The following is an 18,497-nucleotide window of genomic DNA, read 5'->3' on the forward strand; positions in this document are numbered from 1 at the left end:
CCGAGACCCCATGCCTAAGTCTCCGGAAAGAAACACATGTCTCTCCTATATGAAGAAAAACATTACCCCGATATACCAATAAATAGTACAGGAGAAAAGAGCGCTGTGCAAATTCGAAGATGCACGTGTAAAGAACTGAGGAAAAGATACCACCCTTTTCTCGTCAGTCAAATGGCCCGCCTGGAAGTCGTCCGAATCAAGCAGGCAGTCAAGAAGAAATTAGATGAATCGCCCGGTAGCGCCAAAACGGTACCACCGCCCACATCACCTAAAACGTTCGTGAAGCCTTGGGTAGGCGAAATGGCATGTGCCAAAACCGGAAGCGCCGCTCCAAGAGAGGCAGGCAAACCAAGTGCCGATTCGGAGTCCCTAGAGAAAATGTAAATATACTCCCAGGTTGTCTGCAGAAATGTGCAACCCCGAGAAACTAATTCAGCAGAATGGGATCCAGCCTGCCCAATGCCCCCGTCTCGGGCACCATGCAGGAAGTGGAACAACGTCCCTTAGTTCCCAAAGAACTACAAGAACTGTCCTGAGGACCAGTAACACTGAAAAGGGAAACACAAAACATAGAGACTCCAAGAACGAACTGGAAACTGGAGGAGGATGCAAAGATGCAAGCATCCGGAAAAATCCTTACAGCCCACTGACCCGACATTAGAGTCTTCCCCCTCATGAGAAAGCCTGAAGAGTCATTGGAAGAAGTCAAGATCCCCTCAGAATGAAGTGCAGAAGGTCAGGGAATGGCAGGAGGAGACGGTAGGATCTGCAAGAAGATTCTCCTAGGAAAAATCAAGTTTCCCAATGTAAAGAGGAATATACTGTAACCATGAAAACAGTACCAACTCCATGCCACGGGGGCGAAATACGTAAGGCTTAGAAAGGGAATACGCACAAGCTGCAAGCAAGAAGCTATACTTACCGCCCTTTGACAACCACAGCAACTTAACAGGTATCAGACAACAGCGTCGTGACCTGCCCATATGACTGCTCCCTGTCCATGAGAAAGCCGAAAGAGCTGACAGCGTGTGTGCAGTTCCATGTGGCCCAGGGAAGGCAAATGATGGGACACCCCGACCGTAGACTCTGGAACGCTATACAGAAAAGATTGTTACGCCCGATGGAACTCGGAAATAGCCAATATGTCCCTAAACAGCTTGAAAGGGTAGGAAGCAGTACAACAGTGCCACCAGACACCGTCCGCGCAGCAACAATGGCACCAATAATAAGGAACTGCCAAACGTACATGGTGTCACCCAGGTGAGACCTCGAGAGAGATGAAGAGATCCCCAAAAGAAAAAAACAAACAAACTGGGAACTCTCCTGCGACTGGCTCAAGTTGTACCAAGTTGTACACGGCTTCTACCAACCCAGGATGGAGGGAAGCCGAAACTGGGTGGTGAAGAACAGAGCCAAACCGCACTCTAATGGGCCTGCAGCGAACCCACAGGAGATAACGCCAGCGCGGCAAATTAATGAACTCGGGAGACCTCCACACACCGGGCCCCAATATCTCATGAAAGCAGGAGAAAACTGCAAGCAACTTCCTTCGCATTTGACCAAGAGGCCTAGAAGCCACGGAAGAGCCCATAGAAGCCACCTACTAGGGAAACCGCTGAACGCCCCCCCCCCCTCTCCCCCAGTGCAGGAGCGCTTTTTTTTTTTTTAGACCATTGTTCACTGAAAGACCGCGGCTCTCAGCCGGGGAAGCAAACACAGCCGCGGCAAGCAGGAAACTCAAGCCACACTGTGACGTGCTCAGCCGAGCAAGAGAACAAGCCTGAGCCTGTTTCGCCGGCTCTATGCAACTGGGAGGGAAAAACAGGGAGACCGGAAGGCGCAGAGAGAAGGAAGCCGCTGAAACAGACCACAAAAACGCCGCAGCGCGTCTGTCAGCGTCGGAGCACCAGTGCGATCCACCAGCCCGCGGAAAGGCACGGGCTCCATAAACAGCGTACACCCAGTAGCGTCCGACCACAGCCGCGGTACAAGCCGAGCGAAGGGCAGCCTCAGCAAAACCCGCTGTAAATGCAAGTACTCACCCCTGCCCCCACAGTAAAACACCATGCGTCTCCAGCGCGCGGGAAAGCAGCGGCTCCTCATAATCGAGCCCAAACTATAATGCAGGGGCTCTCTTCACGCAAACATATGCAAAAAAGAAACTGAGCCTCCACTAACTGTAAAATATGTACCGCTCACCAAAACTTAGCCGATGAGACACAAAGTAAACATCAGGCAAACCACTCGACCGCACAGCCACCATGTCCCCCGAAGAACCGAACACAACACTAACCACCAGAAAATAGAACTTGCAACTGCAAGGCAAACAAGGCATACTCACAACCCGGCTCACAGGGCTGTTAGACGCCGGCAGGAACAAGTTGAGCACCACTGAGAGTACCCAATCAGGGAAAGCAGATGCAGTCTCTCTCTTTTTTTTTTTTTTTCAGGGAAAGAAGAAAAAATAGAGACCTAAATAGACCCTCTATCATAGGAGGGAGGGTGAGGCAGGGACCTGGGGGGGCCCAGGTGTAACCCCTAAAGCCGGCACCGTTCAGCCGGACACCCCTGTCTCACTGAAGAGAAAAATCTCAACAGGAGAAATAAATAATAATTGTAAGCTCACTGAAGAGAAAATCTCAACAGGAGGGATAGAATCGTAAGCTCACTGAAGAGAAAATCTCAACAGGAGAAAATAAGTTTCCAGCCACAGCCAGAATCCAGGAGCTAGGTGAATAGCGACCTTGTCCTGCTGGGAGATAGAGAATACTGATGAGACAGGAGGAGTGCCAGCCAATAGGACCACCTGGTAATCAGTTTCTCTATCTCCGCCTGCTGGTAGATGTGAGCTATCCCTCTGGATTCATCTGCTGCTGTTGCTAGGGAAATAAATTTATTAATTTAAATAAATAAACAAATAAATAAATAAAATCTTTTTGAGATAGGAAGGAGGTTTGAAGTAAATGATTACATCATATGCATTCAGGATGAAGACTTGAAATAACATCTAAGTTATAAGAGGTCTCTTTACTGAGAATTATGCATGCTTTATGATACTCCAGCCTCTTAAATTTAAATTAAAACATTTAATCTATTTATACTGAGGTAAAAGTGTGTGCTCAGAATAAGTTCTCATATGTGGGTTATTAATAATAATAGTTTTTATAAATAGGAAGTTAGGTACTATATAAAAATTAAAATAATTTTTTGTATTAATTATCCTTCATACCCCCTTTTTTCTTTTTTGATTGATGATATTTTTGTGGGTTGGATAATTTGGATTATGATCCGTGTGTTTGTTAGTTGGTAACTGTGTTACCGACAGGTCTGACGTTTTTTTGACAGGTCTGTCTGTATTTTTATTAATTTTTTCCCTCGGCACAGATATTTTGTGTGTGTTACACACGCAAAATATCTGCCCCATAAAAAAATAAAAATTAATAAGAGACAGGCATAGACCTGTCCAAAAAAAACCAAACAAACAAACCACTGACCACCCCCACCCTCCGACAAATGCACCCCCCGCAACCCACAAATGACAGGAGGGATGCCCAGTCCATCCTGACATCGGCTCCTCCTCTCGCAGCCGGTCGAACATCCCTGCCTGTATGCTAAACACCCTCTTCCAGCCACCGCTGTCTTCCTGGCCCACCCTCGGTACCTATACATATGGTAGGAGGGATGTTCACTCCCTCCTGCCGTCGGAATGCCCACTCCCTCCTGCCTTTGCACCTAGGCCTAGCCCACACCCCCTCCCTGGTATCTCTTGGTTGGGAGCAGGGTTCCCCTCCTGCTCCTCCGGCCACCTCCTGCGCGGCAATGACGGCCTTAGGCCCCGCCCCGGTGAATCATCTGGTGCATGGGGAGCAGCCTAAGGTCCTGATTGGCTGAGGCATCTCAGGCCCCTCCCAAGGGAGGAACCTGAGACGCCTCAGCCAATCAGGGCCTTAGGCCCTGCCTTGTGCCTCACATGAGGAACCAAGGCAGGGCCTAAGGCCTAAGACTTGTCGCAGGAGGCATTAGAGCAGGAGGGGGCATCTGGGGGGTGGCAGGAGGGAGTTGGCCTCCATCCTGCAGTTCGAAGGGTATTTTTTTGGGTGAGGGAAGCCGGGAGGGGGAGGGGGGGTTAATTTTTCTTCAATTGGGTTTTGTTTATTATGTTTGAAACAGCTTTTCTTTATTTTTATCTATGCTGGCCTAAAACTGGAAATTTACAGATCACTGCAGGAACTTAATGGGGGGAGGGAGGGGGGGTTTAATTAGTCCCCATTTGCATGCAGGCCTTTTGTGAATTTGTCAGCCTGCATGCAATCGGGCACAGATTGAACACGGAATCGGGAGTTAGTGAATCTAGCCCTTAAAGCTGACCGCCGCTGGCTGATTACCTAATGTAATCAATCAATAAATAAATGCAAGCATGCAGCCAAGGCTGCTGGTAGCTGCTAAGTGCTTTTGAATATTAACCTCAGAGACCAGTAAGCAATCAAAACCTCCATATTCCTTGTTTTAAAGCCTGCTTAACATTGATGAACAAAATATGTAAGAGGAAAAGCAAACACCAATGCATTCAAAAATCAAAGAACTTCTAAGGTACAAAACCAAAAATAATACATTTTAGTTCATTCAAACGTTGCTATTCCATTTCAGTTTACTAAGAGATTATTTCTAATATACAGTAAAAATGCCTTTTCTCAAAAGGGAGAATCAGGAAACAAAGGTATTATGGCTTTGTTTTAAAATATGTACCAAAACGTCCAGTGTAACAATTTCTTCAAATAGCTAACATGAGTTCATCTATGCAATGACCATACTAGTTTAACAATGTAGATTTATGTTAAATATTCTAAATAGTAAAAGAGAAGGTCCTTCAAATCTACTCACACACTAAGCAATTGATAAGTCACTACTACGGGCTCCTTTTACGAAGCCGCATTAGCGGCTTCAGCGCACATGACTTTTTATCATGTGCTAACCTCCGCGCTAGCCGAAAAATTACCGCCTGCTCAAGAGAAGATGGTAGCGGCTAGTGCGCACTATTACATGCGTTAAACCGCTAACACGGCTTCGTAAAAGGAGCCCTAAATATGTCCAAGACTGAACTGCTCCTCTTTCCTCCTAAACCCTCTGCTCCTTCTCCTCCTTTCTCCATCTCTGTAAATAATACTGTCATTGTTCCAGTCTCCTCTGGAGTGGTCATTAATTCTGACCTACATATATCCAACAAGCTGCTAAAACCTGTCGCTTCTATCTCTTTAATATCACCAAAATTTGCCCCTTCCTCTCTGAGCACACTACCCAGACCCTTGTTCAAGCTCTCGTAAACTCACGCTTAGATTAATGCAATCTACTCCTAACTGGTATCCCTCAGTGTCGCCTCTCCCCCCTTGCAATCTGTGCAAAACTCTGCTATGCGACTCATCTTCTACCAACCTCGCTACACTCATGTCATCCCTCTCCTTAAGTTACTTCACTGGCTCCCTATCTACCATAACATACAGTTCAAGATCTTATTGCTGACCTATAAATTAGAGAATGACACGGTGACAAAATTCATCACCGTTCCCGTCCCCGCGGATAACCGCGGGAAACCATCTTCATGTCATTCTTTAAGGAGAGAGGGAAGAATCAGAGAATAATTGGGCACAACCACTGACCAGCAAGCTTTGCTTTGAAGAATGCTGGTGTAGAAGGACCGAGGTTGAAATAGACACTAGAAAATGACATGGGATTATTTCCCGCGGTTATCTGCGGGGACGGGAACGGTGATGAATTTTGTCACCGTGTCATTCTCTACTATAAGTGTGTTCATTCTGCTGCCCCTCAATCTCTCTCCTCTCTCCTTATACACCTCTCTGAGAACTCCATTCCTCAGATAAGTCACTCTTAGTATCTGTCTCCTCCACTGCCAATTTCAAATTTTGTTCAATTCATCTAGCTGCCTCCTATTACCCGAGTTTGTCCATCAAACCCCTTCCCTTCCCTAAAAGCAGACTGAAAACCCACTTTTTTGATATAGCTTTCAATTTTTAACCCTACTCCTACTCCTCCATATATCAAACCAGTCCGTTGATTAACCATTCCCCTTAACTGTATCCATGATGGTTTATTATGGTTTATTAATCTTGTTATACCGCTCGTTCATTTCACTGTTTGTCTGTCTTGCCTGTTTAGATTGTAAGCTCTTTCAAGCAGGGACTGTTTTCTTACTCTTTGTGACTCTGTGCAGTGCTGCGTGCATCTGGTAGCACTACAGAAATAATTAATAGTGGTAGTATCAGGTGGTTACTTTTTTCCCATTCACTGGGGCCTCCTATTAATAGTGAGAAAAGAGTGCTCGTCAACAATATGCACAAAATATAACTAAAGCTGAACACAAATAAAACAAAATTTCTACTACTAGAAGAGAACAGTCCGCCCTAAAGCTCCTTGGGGTAATGATAGACAGATGCTGCACCATGCAACTTCAAATCAACAAGACTATCCAGAAAGCCTTTGTAGTCATGCGCAATCTGAGACAGGGAGCAATACCATCTCATAGTTCAATGCCTAATCCTGGGACTTTTGGACTACAGCAACAACCTCAATCTGCCATGCCCCACAAGCATGACAAAACAACTGCAGACAGTACAAAAAACAGCTCTCAAACCGATCTACTCACTAATCAGATATGACCACCACCACATACCTAGACTCACACTGGCTCCCTACACAGCTCTGTACTCACTGGAAGACTGCAGAAAGAAGCTGAATCAGTTTACAGGAAGATCATCTGCCTCAACAAGCCTTGCAAACTGGACAGCTGGTCTTCTGACTGTTCCACTGGCCCGAGTCCTGTGGCCAGGGACATCCGCCACTGGACCATACCATGTGCACGACCTGGCGGAGGGGCACAGTTGGCACTGATCGCAGCCAAACCTACACACAGCCACGCAGCCTGCGCTCAAACCCACTAGAGGACGAACCTGGAATGAGCCAGCTCCCAAGGGAATGGTCGCTGAGCCCGATCCAAAAGTGCAGGCTGTCTAGAGGGTGTACTTCCAGGCAGCTAACCCCCTGGAAACAGACTTTCCCCAGTCTGTAATATCCCACAGCCAGAGCTGTCCCCGCAGGGAACCTCTGCGGCACAAGGGTGGAATTTGCGAACAAAAAGACTGAATTTAAAGAAAATAAACACGAGCAGAGAAGGCAAGCTTCTACAGTCTGACTTGTAGGAAAGAATAGATTCCCGGGGGAAGTCCTGAGGTAAGATGAGTGGGGGCTCAAGACTCTGTGCAAATTAGGCTTCCTACAAGCTCTGGTGGGTATGAGAAAATAACCCACTAGTCTAGGAAGAGAATGGGATTGTACAAGAATAAGAAGAAAAAAATTGAGACCCGGTCAGACCCTCTATCACTGGAGGGAGGATGAGGCAGGGACCTTGGGGGGGCCCAGGTGTAACCCCTAAAGCCGGCACCGTTCAGCCGGACACCCCTTTCTCACTGAAGAGAAAATCTCAACAGGAGAAATAGCATTGCCAGCTCACTGAAGAGAAACCTCAACAGGAGAAACAGAATGGTAGTCTCACTGAAGAGAAACCTCAACAGGAGAAAATAAAGTTCCAGTCATAGCCAGAATTCAGGAGCTAGTTGAATAGCGACCTTTTCCTGCTGGGAGATAGAGAATACTGGATAAACAGGAGGAGTGCCAGCCAATAGGACCACCTGTTAATCAGTTTCTCTATCTCCGCCTGCTGGTAGATGTGGGCTATCCCATTGGTCTCTGGATTCATCTGCTGCTGTTGCTAGGGAATCAAGAATACTTTAGATGGCTTCTTGATGCTAGTCATCTTCAGTTTAGAGGAAGATGGAACCTGCACACCTGGAGAAGAAACATTAAGAACCTTCAGGGCCTTAGTAATATAGTCAGTAATTCTTTCTTGCGCTCAAGGAAAGTGTGGCGTAGTGGTTAGAGCTTTGGCCTCAGCACCCTGAGTTTATGGGTACAACCCCACACTTTTCCTTGTGACCCTGGACAAATCACTTAATCCTCCACTGTTCCAAGTACATTAGGCAGACTGTGAGCCCAATGGGACAGATAAGAAAATGCTCAAGTACCTGATTGTAAACCGATTAATGCACCTAATACGCCCTGTCAAAGCGGTATATCAAATCACATTCCCCTCCTCAAAGGATGGATTTCCTTGCAGGGGAAGAGAGGCACCTTCAGAAACAGAAGGGAGATGGGCCCTCTTTAATAAGTAAGTCTGGTGATGTAGTAAAAAAACAAAAAAAAACCCAAACTAGCCAGCAGATGGAGACAAAGATGACAACTTATCCATAGTAGCAGAGACACTGGTTTACTACTACTAGGGAAGGAGTGTTCTAGTGGTTAGAGCTATAACCTCAGCACCCCAAGATTGTGGTTTCAAACTCCATGCTGTTCCTTGTGACCCTGAGCAAATCACTCAATCCTCTACTGCCCCAGGTACATTAGATAGATTGTGAGCCCACCTGGATAGATATGGAAAATGTCTGAGCACCAGATTGTAAACCTGTCAAAAATTACAAAGACTAGGGGACACTCGAAGTTACAGGGAAATACTTTTAAAACCAATAGGAGAAAATTTTTCACTCAGAGAATAGTAAAGTTCTTCTCGTTGGTCTTCACGAGAGAGGACACATCCAATATTCCAGAACCTGAGGAGATCATAAATGGGGATCAGGTTGATAAGCTGGTCCAGCTAGAGGTTAGACAAGAGGATGTCCTCCGACAGATAGACAAGACTAAAGAGCGACAAATCACCGGGTCCGGACGGCATCCACCCAAGGGTACTCAAAGAGCTAAGGAACGAAATAGCGGAACCACTTCGCCAAATATGTAACCTATCCTTAAAAACTGGGGAGATACCGGAGGACTGGAAAATAGCAAATGTCACGCCCATCTTTAAGAAGGGTTCAAGGGGTGACCCAGGAAACTACAGGCTGGTGAGCCTGACCTCGGTTCCAGGAAAGATGATGGAAGCATTCGTTAAGAACTGCATTTGTGAACACATAGAAAACAATGGACAGCTGAAGGCGAGCCAGCACAGCTTCTGCAAGGGAAGGTCGTGCCACACAAACTTACTGTACTTCTTTGAGGGAATAAACAGCCAGATGGATAAAGTGGAATCCATAGACATCATTTACCTTGACTTCCAAAAAGCCTTCGACAAGGTACCCAACGAACGGCTGCTTAAGAAGCTGTGGAACACGGGGTGCAAGGGGATGTCCACCGATGGATCAAAACTGGCTGGCAGGCAGGAAACAGAGGGTTGGAGTAAAGGGCCATTACTCAGACTGGCTTTGGGTAACGAGCGGAGTGCCACAGGGGTCGGTGCTGTGACCGCTCCTGTTCAATATATTTATTAACGACCTGGAGGCGGGAACAAAATGTGAGGTTATAAAATTTGCGGATGACACCAAACTCTGCAGCAGGGTTAGAACCGTGGAAGACTGCAAGGACCTGCAAAGGGACCTAACGATACTGGAAGAGTGGGCAAAAACGTGGCAAATGAGCTTTAACAGAGAGAAATGCAAGGTCATGCATGTAGGGAAAAAGAACCCGATGTTCAGCTACAAAATGGGGGGATCACTGCTAGGGGTAAGTAACCTTGAAAGAGACCTGGGGGTGATGGTAGACACAACATTGAAGGTGTCGGCAGAATGCGCGATGGCCTCAAGGAAAGCAAACAAAATGTTGGGTATCATTAAGAAGGGTATCACGGCCAGGACGAAGGAAGTCATCATGCCACTGTATCGGGCAATTGTGTGCCCGCAACTGGAGTACTGTGTCCAGTACTGGTCGCCGTACCTCAAGAAGGACATGGCAGTACTTGAGGGAGTCCAGGTATGGAAAACTTCTCATATGCTGACAGGTTGAAAAAGCTGGGGCTATTCTCCCTGGAAAAGCGGAGACTTAGAGGAGACATGATAGAAACCTTCAAAATTCTAAAGGGCATAGAAAAGGTAGACAGAGACAGATTCTTCACACTGTGGGGAACCACAAGTACAAGGGGGCACTCAGAGAAATTAAAAGGGAGCAGGTTTAAAACAAACGCTAGGAAGTTCTTTTTTACCCAGAGGGTGGTGGACACATGGAACGCGCTTCCGGAGGCCATGATAGGCCAGAGCACGTTAGAGGGCTTCAAAGAAGGTTTGGATAGGTTCCTAGAGGATAAGGGGATTGAGGGGTACAGATAGGAGTTGAGGTAGGTTATAGGAATAGTCAGGGACCACTGCACAGGTGATAGACCTGAGGGGCCACCGCGAGAGCAGACCGCTGGGCGGGATGGACCTCTGGTCTGACCCAGCAGAGGCAACTACATATGTTCTTAACGATGAGGCTCCTTATGATGTGAAAAACACCAAGTAGAAAATCTAGTCCATTTTTGGTGATAGCATTGTCTAGTAGTAGGCTTCCGGGAAGCTTCCAAAACATCCCTCACAGATTGGGAAAACTGTAGAGGAGCTACGTTGAGAAGAACCAAGCTGTCAGGTGTAGAGACTGCAGGTTGGGATGAAGTAGAGATCCCTGATGCTGCGTAAGCAGAGATAGAAAAACTGTTAGAAGGTATGGCTCCCTGCTGCTGAGTTGAAGTAGAAGGGAGTACCAGGGTTGCCTGGGCCACCGAGGAGCAACCAGAATCATGGTGGTATGGTCGGTCTTCAGCTTGACCAGCGTCTTGTGAATGAGAGGAAACGGAGGAAACGCATAAAGAGATTCGTCCAGTCCAGAAGAAAAGCATCTGCCTCGAGGCGATGAGGAGAGTAGATCCTGGAGCCGAACTGAGGCAGCTTGAAGTTGTGGGGGGAGATCTATCTGAGGCATCCCCCAAAAGAGAAGATGTGATGAAGGGGCGTGGAATGGAGAGTCCATTCGTGTGGTTGTAGAAGACAACTTAAGTTGTCTGCTAAGGCATTGTCCGCCGCCTGATGTAGACAGCTTTGAGGAAGGTGTTGTGGCGAATTGCCCAATCCCAAACTTTCAGAGCTTCCTGACAGAGAGAGGCCGATCCCGTGCCTCCCTGTTTGTTGACATAATACATGGCAACTTGGTTGTCCGTGCGAATAAGGACTACACGGTCCGAAGCAGATGTTGAAAAGCATGGAGAGCATTGAAGATCGCCCCGAGCTCCAGGAGATTGATGTGACACTGTCGATCCGTACTGGTCCAATAGCCTTGAATACGGAGACCACCCAGATGAGCCTCCCAAGCATAAGTCGAAGAGTCGGTCGTGAGCACCTTCTGATGGGGGGGCGTGTGAAAAAGTAAGCCTCTGGATAGATTGGAAGAGAGCATCCACCAGCGAAGAGACTGTCAGAGCAGGAGTGACCTGGATGTGTCGAGTCAGAGGGTCGGAAATCTGCGTCCATTGAAATGCCAGTGTCCACTGAGGAATTCTGAGGTGAAGTCTGGCAAAAGGAGTCATGTGTACTGTCGAGGCCATGTGGCCCAGAAGAACAATCATGTGTCTCGCAGAGATGGACGGGCGAGAGGACACTGAATGACAAAGAAGGAGAAGAGCTTCCAGACGTTGTGGAGGGAAGAATGCTCTGAGTTGGAGAGTATCCAGAACAGCTCCGATGAAGGGAAGTCTGGGGAGGCTGTAGATGAGATTTTGGAAAGTTGATCTCGAACCCCAGACTCTGCAGGAAACAGATAGTGCGCTGAGTCACCAGGACGACTCCCTGAGATGTGGAATCCTTGATGAGCCAGTCGTCCAGGTAGGGAAATACCTGAGACCATGGTTCCTGAGCGCTGCTGCCACCACAACCAGACACTTGTTGAAGACTCTGGGTGACGATGCCAGGCCAAAAGGGACCGAAAGGGAAGATGAAGATGTCCCACCTGAAATCTTTGAGGTATTGACGGGAGGCCGGATGAATGGGAATGTGTGTGTAGGCCTCCTTGAGATCCAGAGAGCATAACCAGTCGTTCTGCTTGATGAGGGGATACAGAGATGCCAGGGTCAGCATGAAAAACTTCTCTTTGATCAGAAATTTGTTGAGCACTCCGAGATCCAAAATAGGACACAGATCGCCTGTCTTCTTCGGAACAAGGAAGTACCGGGAATAAAAACCCTTGTTCTGTTGAGCCAAAGGAACCGGCTCGACAGCCCGGAGCTGCAGCAAAGCTTGAGCTTCCTGAAGAAGAAGGGCGGTCTGGGCAGAGGAGGAAGGATACTCTCTTGGAGGATGCTCTGGAGGAACTTGATGGAACTGAAGAAAGTATCCCTCCCTTACGATGGAAAGGACCCAGTGGTCGGAGGTGATAGTCGTCCATCGGTGGTAAAAATGATGGATATGACCTCCGATAGGGGGAAAAACGGGGAAAGGCAGAACAACTGACGTTATGCTTTGAGAGAGACAGTCAAAAAGGCTGAGGACCCTTGGGGACAGCAGACGGCTGAGGCTTCTGAGGCTGTTTCTGTGGATGCTGCCTCTTAACAGGCAGACAGATGGCAGGAGCCTGTTTAGGTGGAAAACGCCGCTGGTAAATCAAAGGCGGACGTTAAGGACGAGGAGGAGCTGGCTTGGGCTTCGGACGGAGGATAGATTGGAAAGACTTCTCGTGGTCCGAAAGCTTTTAGGTTGCCGCCTCAATGGACTCATCGAAGAGGTCAGTACCAGCGTACGGGACATTAGCCAGCCTGTCTTGCAGATTGGGGTCCATGTCGATAGTCCGGAGCCACGCCAGGCGTTGCATGGCCACCGAGCAAGCAGTAGCCCGAGCAGACAACTCAAAGGCATCGTATGAAGACTGCATCAGTTGTAACCGGAGTTGGGACAAAGAAGCCAGGACTTCCTGGCATTCAAAATGTGCTCGAGAATCCAAGTAGGGCATGAACTTGGGAAGGACAGACAGGAAAAATTCAAAATAAGTAATAAAATGAAAATTATAATTGAGAACTCTGGATGTCATCATAGAGTTCTGGTAAATGCGCCTGCCAAACCTGTCCATCGTCTTGTCCTCCCTGCCAGGTGGAACAATGGCATATACCTGGGAGGGGTGAGCCACTTCAATGAAGACTCCACCAAAAGGGATTGATGGGATAGCTGGGCACCGTCAAACCTCTTATGATGAACCGTGCGGTATCTGGCATCCAACTTTCCCAGAACAGCGGGGATGGAATAGGGGGTCTCCAGACAGCGGACAAAGTTCTGATATAGGAGCTTATGAAGAGGAAGCTTGAGGGATACAGCAGGAGGTTGAGGGAGATGCATTGTCTCGAGATACTCCTTCGAAAATTTGGACCCAGTGTCCAGTTGAATGTCCAAATCAGCCGCCATCTGACGGAGAAAGGAAGAGAAAGACAGCTGGTCAGCCAAAGCAGGGCCTCGAGAGGGACTCGAGGATGTCGAGGCTTCTGGATCCAATGAGGACGGGGATCTAGATGGGGAAAAAGATCCCATTGTGTCCTTGAGCTCCGGCAGTGGAGGAGGTGAAGTAGCTGGTGGTGAATACTGAATAAAAGGCTGCTTCCGATGAGGCGAGGCATGCCTGGAAGTATGCCTCGAAGAATGTCTCGATCGATGATGCGAGCTATGTCTGGAAGCAGGCCTCGACAGACGAGGCGAGTGTGTCTTCGCTGAGGCCCCCAGAGAATGGATGGGGCTGGAAGCGGTGGATCGAAGCAGAGGTGGATGGCTGGAAGCACCACGAGGCACTCGCAAAGACTCGAGCCCTTGCATCGAGTGGATCGGTTCCAATGGAGGCATGGGCAAAGACTCTGCTCCTTGCGATGCATGCATCGATGCCAGACCAGACACTCGCAGAGACTCTGCTCCCTGTAGAGAGTGTGTGTACGGCTGAGGCACAGGAGGCAGCTCAACCTCGCGGGAGACCTCCGCATGCCCAGGTTGGAGTTGAGAGAGAAGCTTCGGCCCCATGGTGGTAAAGAGCTGAATGAATTGCTTCTCAAGTAAGGTCTGGAACGAAGCCGGCAAGGATGGATCCGTGTCACCAACGGGACCACCTGCATGGGCTTCGTGCTCCCTTGAGGAAGTGTGGGAGTGCTTGGACTTAGAAGTCTTGGGCACTTTGAGCACTACCGGGGGAATGGGCTGCTGTGCTATCTGACCTGAAGAGACAGAGGAAGGCACCGCAGCCGGCATCGAAGGCTGAGCCGGTACAAACGAAGCAGGTTTGATGAGGCTCAGAGCAGCAGATGTGGAAGGCTGTAGAGCTTCAGATGAGGTCGAAGGTGAAGCACCCTTCGATGACGAAAGCTCCGTCGAAGACTCCATGCTGTAAAGTTGCTCCCACAAGAGGCAACGACGCTTGAAAGCATGGGCTGTAAGTGTTGAGCAAGGCCGGCACGATTTCGGGAATTGTTGAGGCCCGAGACACCAAAGACAGCGTCGATGAGGGTCCGTCAGTGAAATCGCGCGCTGAAACTTGGAACATTTTTTAAAACTGGTAGCAGGCCGGGACATAGGCTGGAAGAGCTCCACCGCAAGATCGAAGCTGTGGGGCTGCGGTCACGTGGCCTGCCCAGTCGAACGGATGGAAGAAATTATTATTATTTTTTTTTTTTTGAAAAATAACAAAACACGACACAAATCAGTGATTGTGAGAAAGTTAACCCAAAACCGCGGACTTAAGAAGGCACAAGTGAAGAAACTTCACGCAGAGTTGAAGATGGACTTCTCAGCTCCAAGGAAAAGTAAGAACTGAGGAGACGCGCCCTGCGCTGGGCGGGAAGGAACTCGCGCATGCGCGGTGCAGGCAACTCGAAACTTCAAGTTTCTTCAAGCAAGACTGCTTGTGAGGCGTCCGCATCGGGGCTCCGTTGGATCACGTCACCCACTTGTGAGAATACCTGCCTGCTTGTCCTGGGATAAAAACACATTAGGGATTATTTTCCGGGGATGTCTTATTTTTTTTCATGTACAACAATCATCTCTCCCTTCCTCTCCTCCACCCCAATTCTTTCTCTTTCCTTTCTCTCCCCCCCCCCCCATGTGCAGCCTCTTTCCTCTCCTGTCACCCATCCCTTTGTGCAGCAGAACCTCACTGGCCCTCCCACTGTGAGACTGACATACCTCCACTCCGAAGCCTCCAAAAACAGCAGTAACGGCAGCTGTTTTTGGAGGACTCAGAGCGGAGGTATTTCAGGTCTCGCCGAGGTGGGGATTGCTGAATTGACGAGTCCAATTTTTTCAGTGAATCGGGCAACACTAGTATCAGGGATGGAGTCGGGGACATTTGGGGTGGGGGGGATGATCTTAACTAGGGCTTAATTTTGGGGTAGGGCTTATATTAGGAGCATCTTTAATAATCATGCTAGGGCTTATTATCAGGATAGGACTTATTTTCGGGGAAACAGGGTATTACTAGGGGGCACCAGTAAATGAAAAACATAGTAACCACTTGATATAGTAACTTAATATCACTGGTTACTTTAAAGGCAAGTAAGAGTTTCTGAGGGTCTCTTTTTTTGCCTTTGGAATATTTAGCATATCATTTTCTCATTGTTAAATGCAAATGGCCATTGCATATATGAGCAAATGGCAGCTATTGAACAAATTGTTATACTAAACGCTTTGGAAGATATTGTGTAATTCTTAAATCACAAGGGGAAAACTTCAATACTGGTTTTTATTAGAATATCCAACAATATTGAAAAGAGCAATCTCGGCACTCCAGTGAATAAACATACCTGGTAGCTAGGAGTTACTGAGTACTGAATTCCTGTGGCAGGTTGCATGCCCTCTGAAACAGCTTCATAAACAGGAGGTGCCGGTGCAAGCACACGGTGCTGATGCTGAAAGGTATCAGTGCTGCTGGCAATACGGCGCTGCTGTGCCGGATACACAGGCGACTCCTGCTCATCCAGTCGCCGCTTCATCTTGAACTCATACTCAAGCATGTGCTACAAACCTAGGGAAATAAGCCCAACAACTTGGTTAGCTTATAGTTTAAATGAATGCCAAAGAAAGAGAAACACTAAACAAACTGTGATGAGAAACAAGCTGCTTTCATGAGGACATTTCAGACAAATTTTTAAACACCAATGTTAATTTCCAAATGCTAAAATGCTATATGCCTTCAATAATGGCTTTTGGTGTCACATAGTTAGCATTCTCTCTCTACAAACCAGATCATTCCAGATTCTCAGCACATTGCAAGCCCAAATATGCAGCTCATTTGTTAAAATAAAATATCCCTTTATTACAGAACTTTCGAATATGGGGGTGAATTTGGCTGTTCTCTGTTGGGGAGGGGGAAGGATTTTTGCCAAATACACAACTGCTGCTAATCATATTTGTTTTCTCTAATACTGGTGAACTCCAATTGTAAACTACTTCTTTTGTTGGCGTTCTCAGTTGGGTATGTGCCTTGGATTGTCCATACATACCTATATTGTTTTCATTATATGGCTTGGAATGGGGGAGAGGGTTACGGGTTATTATTTTCCAGGGACCATAAGAGCCAAGGTCCCTGATGTGGTGTTTGGGGTCTGTAGGGTACAGGAGGGATGGGGTTGGAAGCACTTTGTGTGTATAAAAATTAAGATGGTGAATTCATTCTGTTACCACTGTTGCTTAATGGTTTTTTGTTGCCTTGACTAGTGTATTGTACAACTCTTTTTGGATGTTTTTTTTACCACCAACAAAATTGTTTGTACATACTACAGAACTTTCACATTATATTGGCACAATCAACTTCACCTTTACCGACAATTATAAAAGCAATGAAGCTTGTTTTAAGAAAGGTTTGGACAATTTCCTGAAAGAAAAGTACATAGTCTGTTATTGAGAAAGACAAGGGGAAAGCCACTGCTTGCCCTGGATCGGTAGCATGGAATATTGCTACTTTTAGGGGTTTTGCCAGGTACTAGTAACATGGATTGGCCACAGTGAGGACAGGCTACTGGGCTAGAGAAACCTCAAAAAACAGGGATTTTAGAAAAGGGGGACCAAGCCCCTAGCTGTAGAAACAGTTAAAAACAGCTTTTGAAGACCCTCTTCCCCCCTCCTGATTTTTCCCACATGCTGTCACAGCCTTATTCACAGACCACGTGCTGGGGAAATGGTGCGTACCTGCTCTAGGAGGCCTTCCGCTTCCACTCAGCCGCTAGGATCTTCGGACTGCCGTTTGAACTAGTTTGGACCGACCCTCAACCCCCCAGCCCTCTCATGAAAAAAGAGAGAGGAAGGGGAGACTAAATGCAGTCAGCACCATGAGAACCCCAAAGGAATGCTAAACAGCCTGTGCTCCAACTCCTGACCAAGCCAAAGCGGTAAGCAAACATCACGAGAACAGATCCTGAGCTTAACTAATCAAACTAATCTTCAGCAGGTTGGCTAAAATAGGTCCCTGTAGGACACACCTGCCAGCTGCAAATTTAAAATCTGCTCTTCTCCCTTATCTATTGCAAATTTTTTTTTAAAAAAGAAATAAACCAAGCAGATCAGAAGATACCTTTCATGCTTGCTTGCACAAATAGAAACTGAAGGAGGCAGCACACTCCTGGGAGGAGGAGGTTTCAAAAGCTGTGATTGACATCTTTATGCATTATGCTTGCAAGAATTGAGAGTATCCTAAGGTACAGCATACCATTCCTACTGCACTGAAGAAAGCACAGTTACTTACCGTAACAGTTGTTATCCAGGGACAGCAGGCAGCTATTCTCACAAGTGGGTGACGTGATCCAACGGAGCCCTGATGCGGACGCCTCACAAGCAGTCTTGCTTGAAGAAACTCGAAGTTTCGAGTCGCCCACACCGCGCATGCGCGAGTGCCTTCCCGCCCAGCGCAGGGCGCGTCTCCTCAGTTCAGATAGCTAGCAGAGAAGCCAACCCAGAGGAGGTGGATGGGATGTAAGAATAGCTACCTGCTGTCCCTGGATAACACCTGTTACAGTAAGTAACTGTGCTTTATCCCAGGACAAGCAGGTAGGTATTCTCACAAGTGGGTGACCTCCAAGCTAACCAGAATGGGATGGTGGGAGAGTTGGCAATTAGGAGAATAAATTTTGCAATACTGTTTGGCCAAACTGTCCATCCCGTCTGGAGAAAGTATCCAGACAATAATGAGAAGTGAAGGTATGAACCGAGGACCAAGTGGCAGCTTTACAAATCTCCTCAATCGGTGTCGATCTGAGGAAAGCTACAGAAGCTGCCATTGCTGTGACTTTACTGTGAAGAGGAAATCCAGCCTAGGCATAGCAGAATGAGATACAAGCCGCCATCCAGTTGGAGATGGTACGCTTAGAGATAGGACGTCCCAACTTGTTCGGATCAAAAGAGACAAAAAGTTGAGGAGCAGTTCTGTGTGGTTTGGTGCGTTCCAAGTAGAAAGCCAAAGCACGCTTACAGTCCAGAGTATGCAGAGCTGATTCTCCAGGATGAGAATGAGGCTTTGAAAAAAACACTGGAAGAACAATGGATTGAGATGAAATTCCAAGACAACTTTAGGAAGGAATTTGGGATGATTGCGAAGAACCACCTTGTCATGATGGAACACTGTAAAAG

General features: G+C 47.5%; 1 protein-coding gene across 10 annotated transcripts in view; it reads right to left on the reverse strand.

Moving 5' to 3' along the window:
- Positions 1-18,497, reverse strand: part of SIN3A (SIN3 transcription regulator family member A) — a 290,548-nt gene that overhangs the window by 219,049 nt on the left and 53,002 nt on the right. For all 10 annotated transcript variants that reach the window (XM_033920021.1, XM_033920025.1, XM_033920024.1 and 7 more), the window contains one exon: positions 15,680-15,900. In XM_033920021.1, the coding sequence (XP_033775912.1) occupies positions 15,680-15,889 (210 nt within the window). In that variant the 5' untranslated portion in view covers positions 15,890-15,900. The remainder of the gene's footprint in view (positions 1-15,679; positions 15,901-18,497) is intronic.

The sequence above is a fragment of the Geotrypetes seraphini genome, chromosome 14 (assembly GCF_902459505.1).
Source record: "Geotrypetes seraphini chromosome 14, aGeoSer1.1, whole genome shotgun sequence".
Classification (NCBI taxonomy): domain Eukaryota; kingdom Metazoa; phylum Chordata; class Amphibia; order Gymnophiona; family Dermophiidae; genus Geotrypetes; species Geotrypetes seraphini.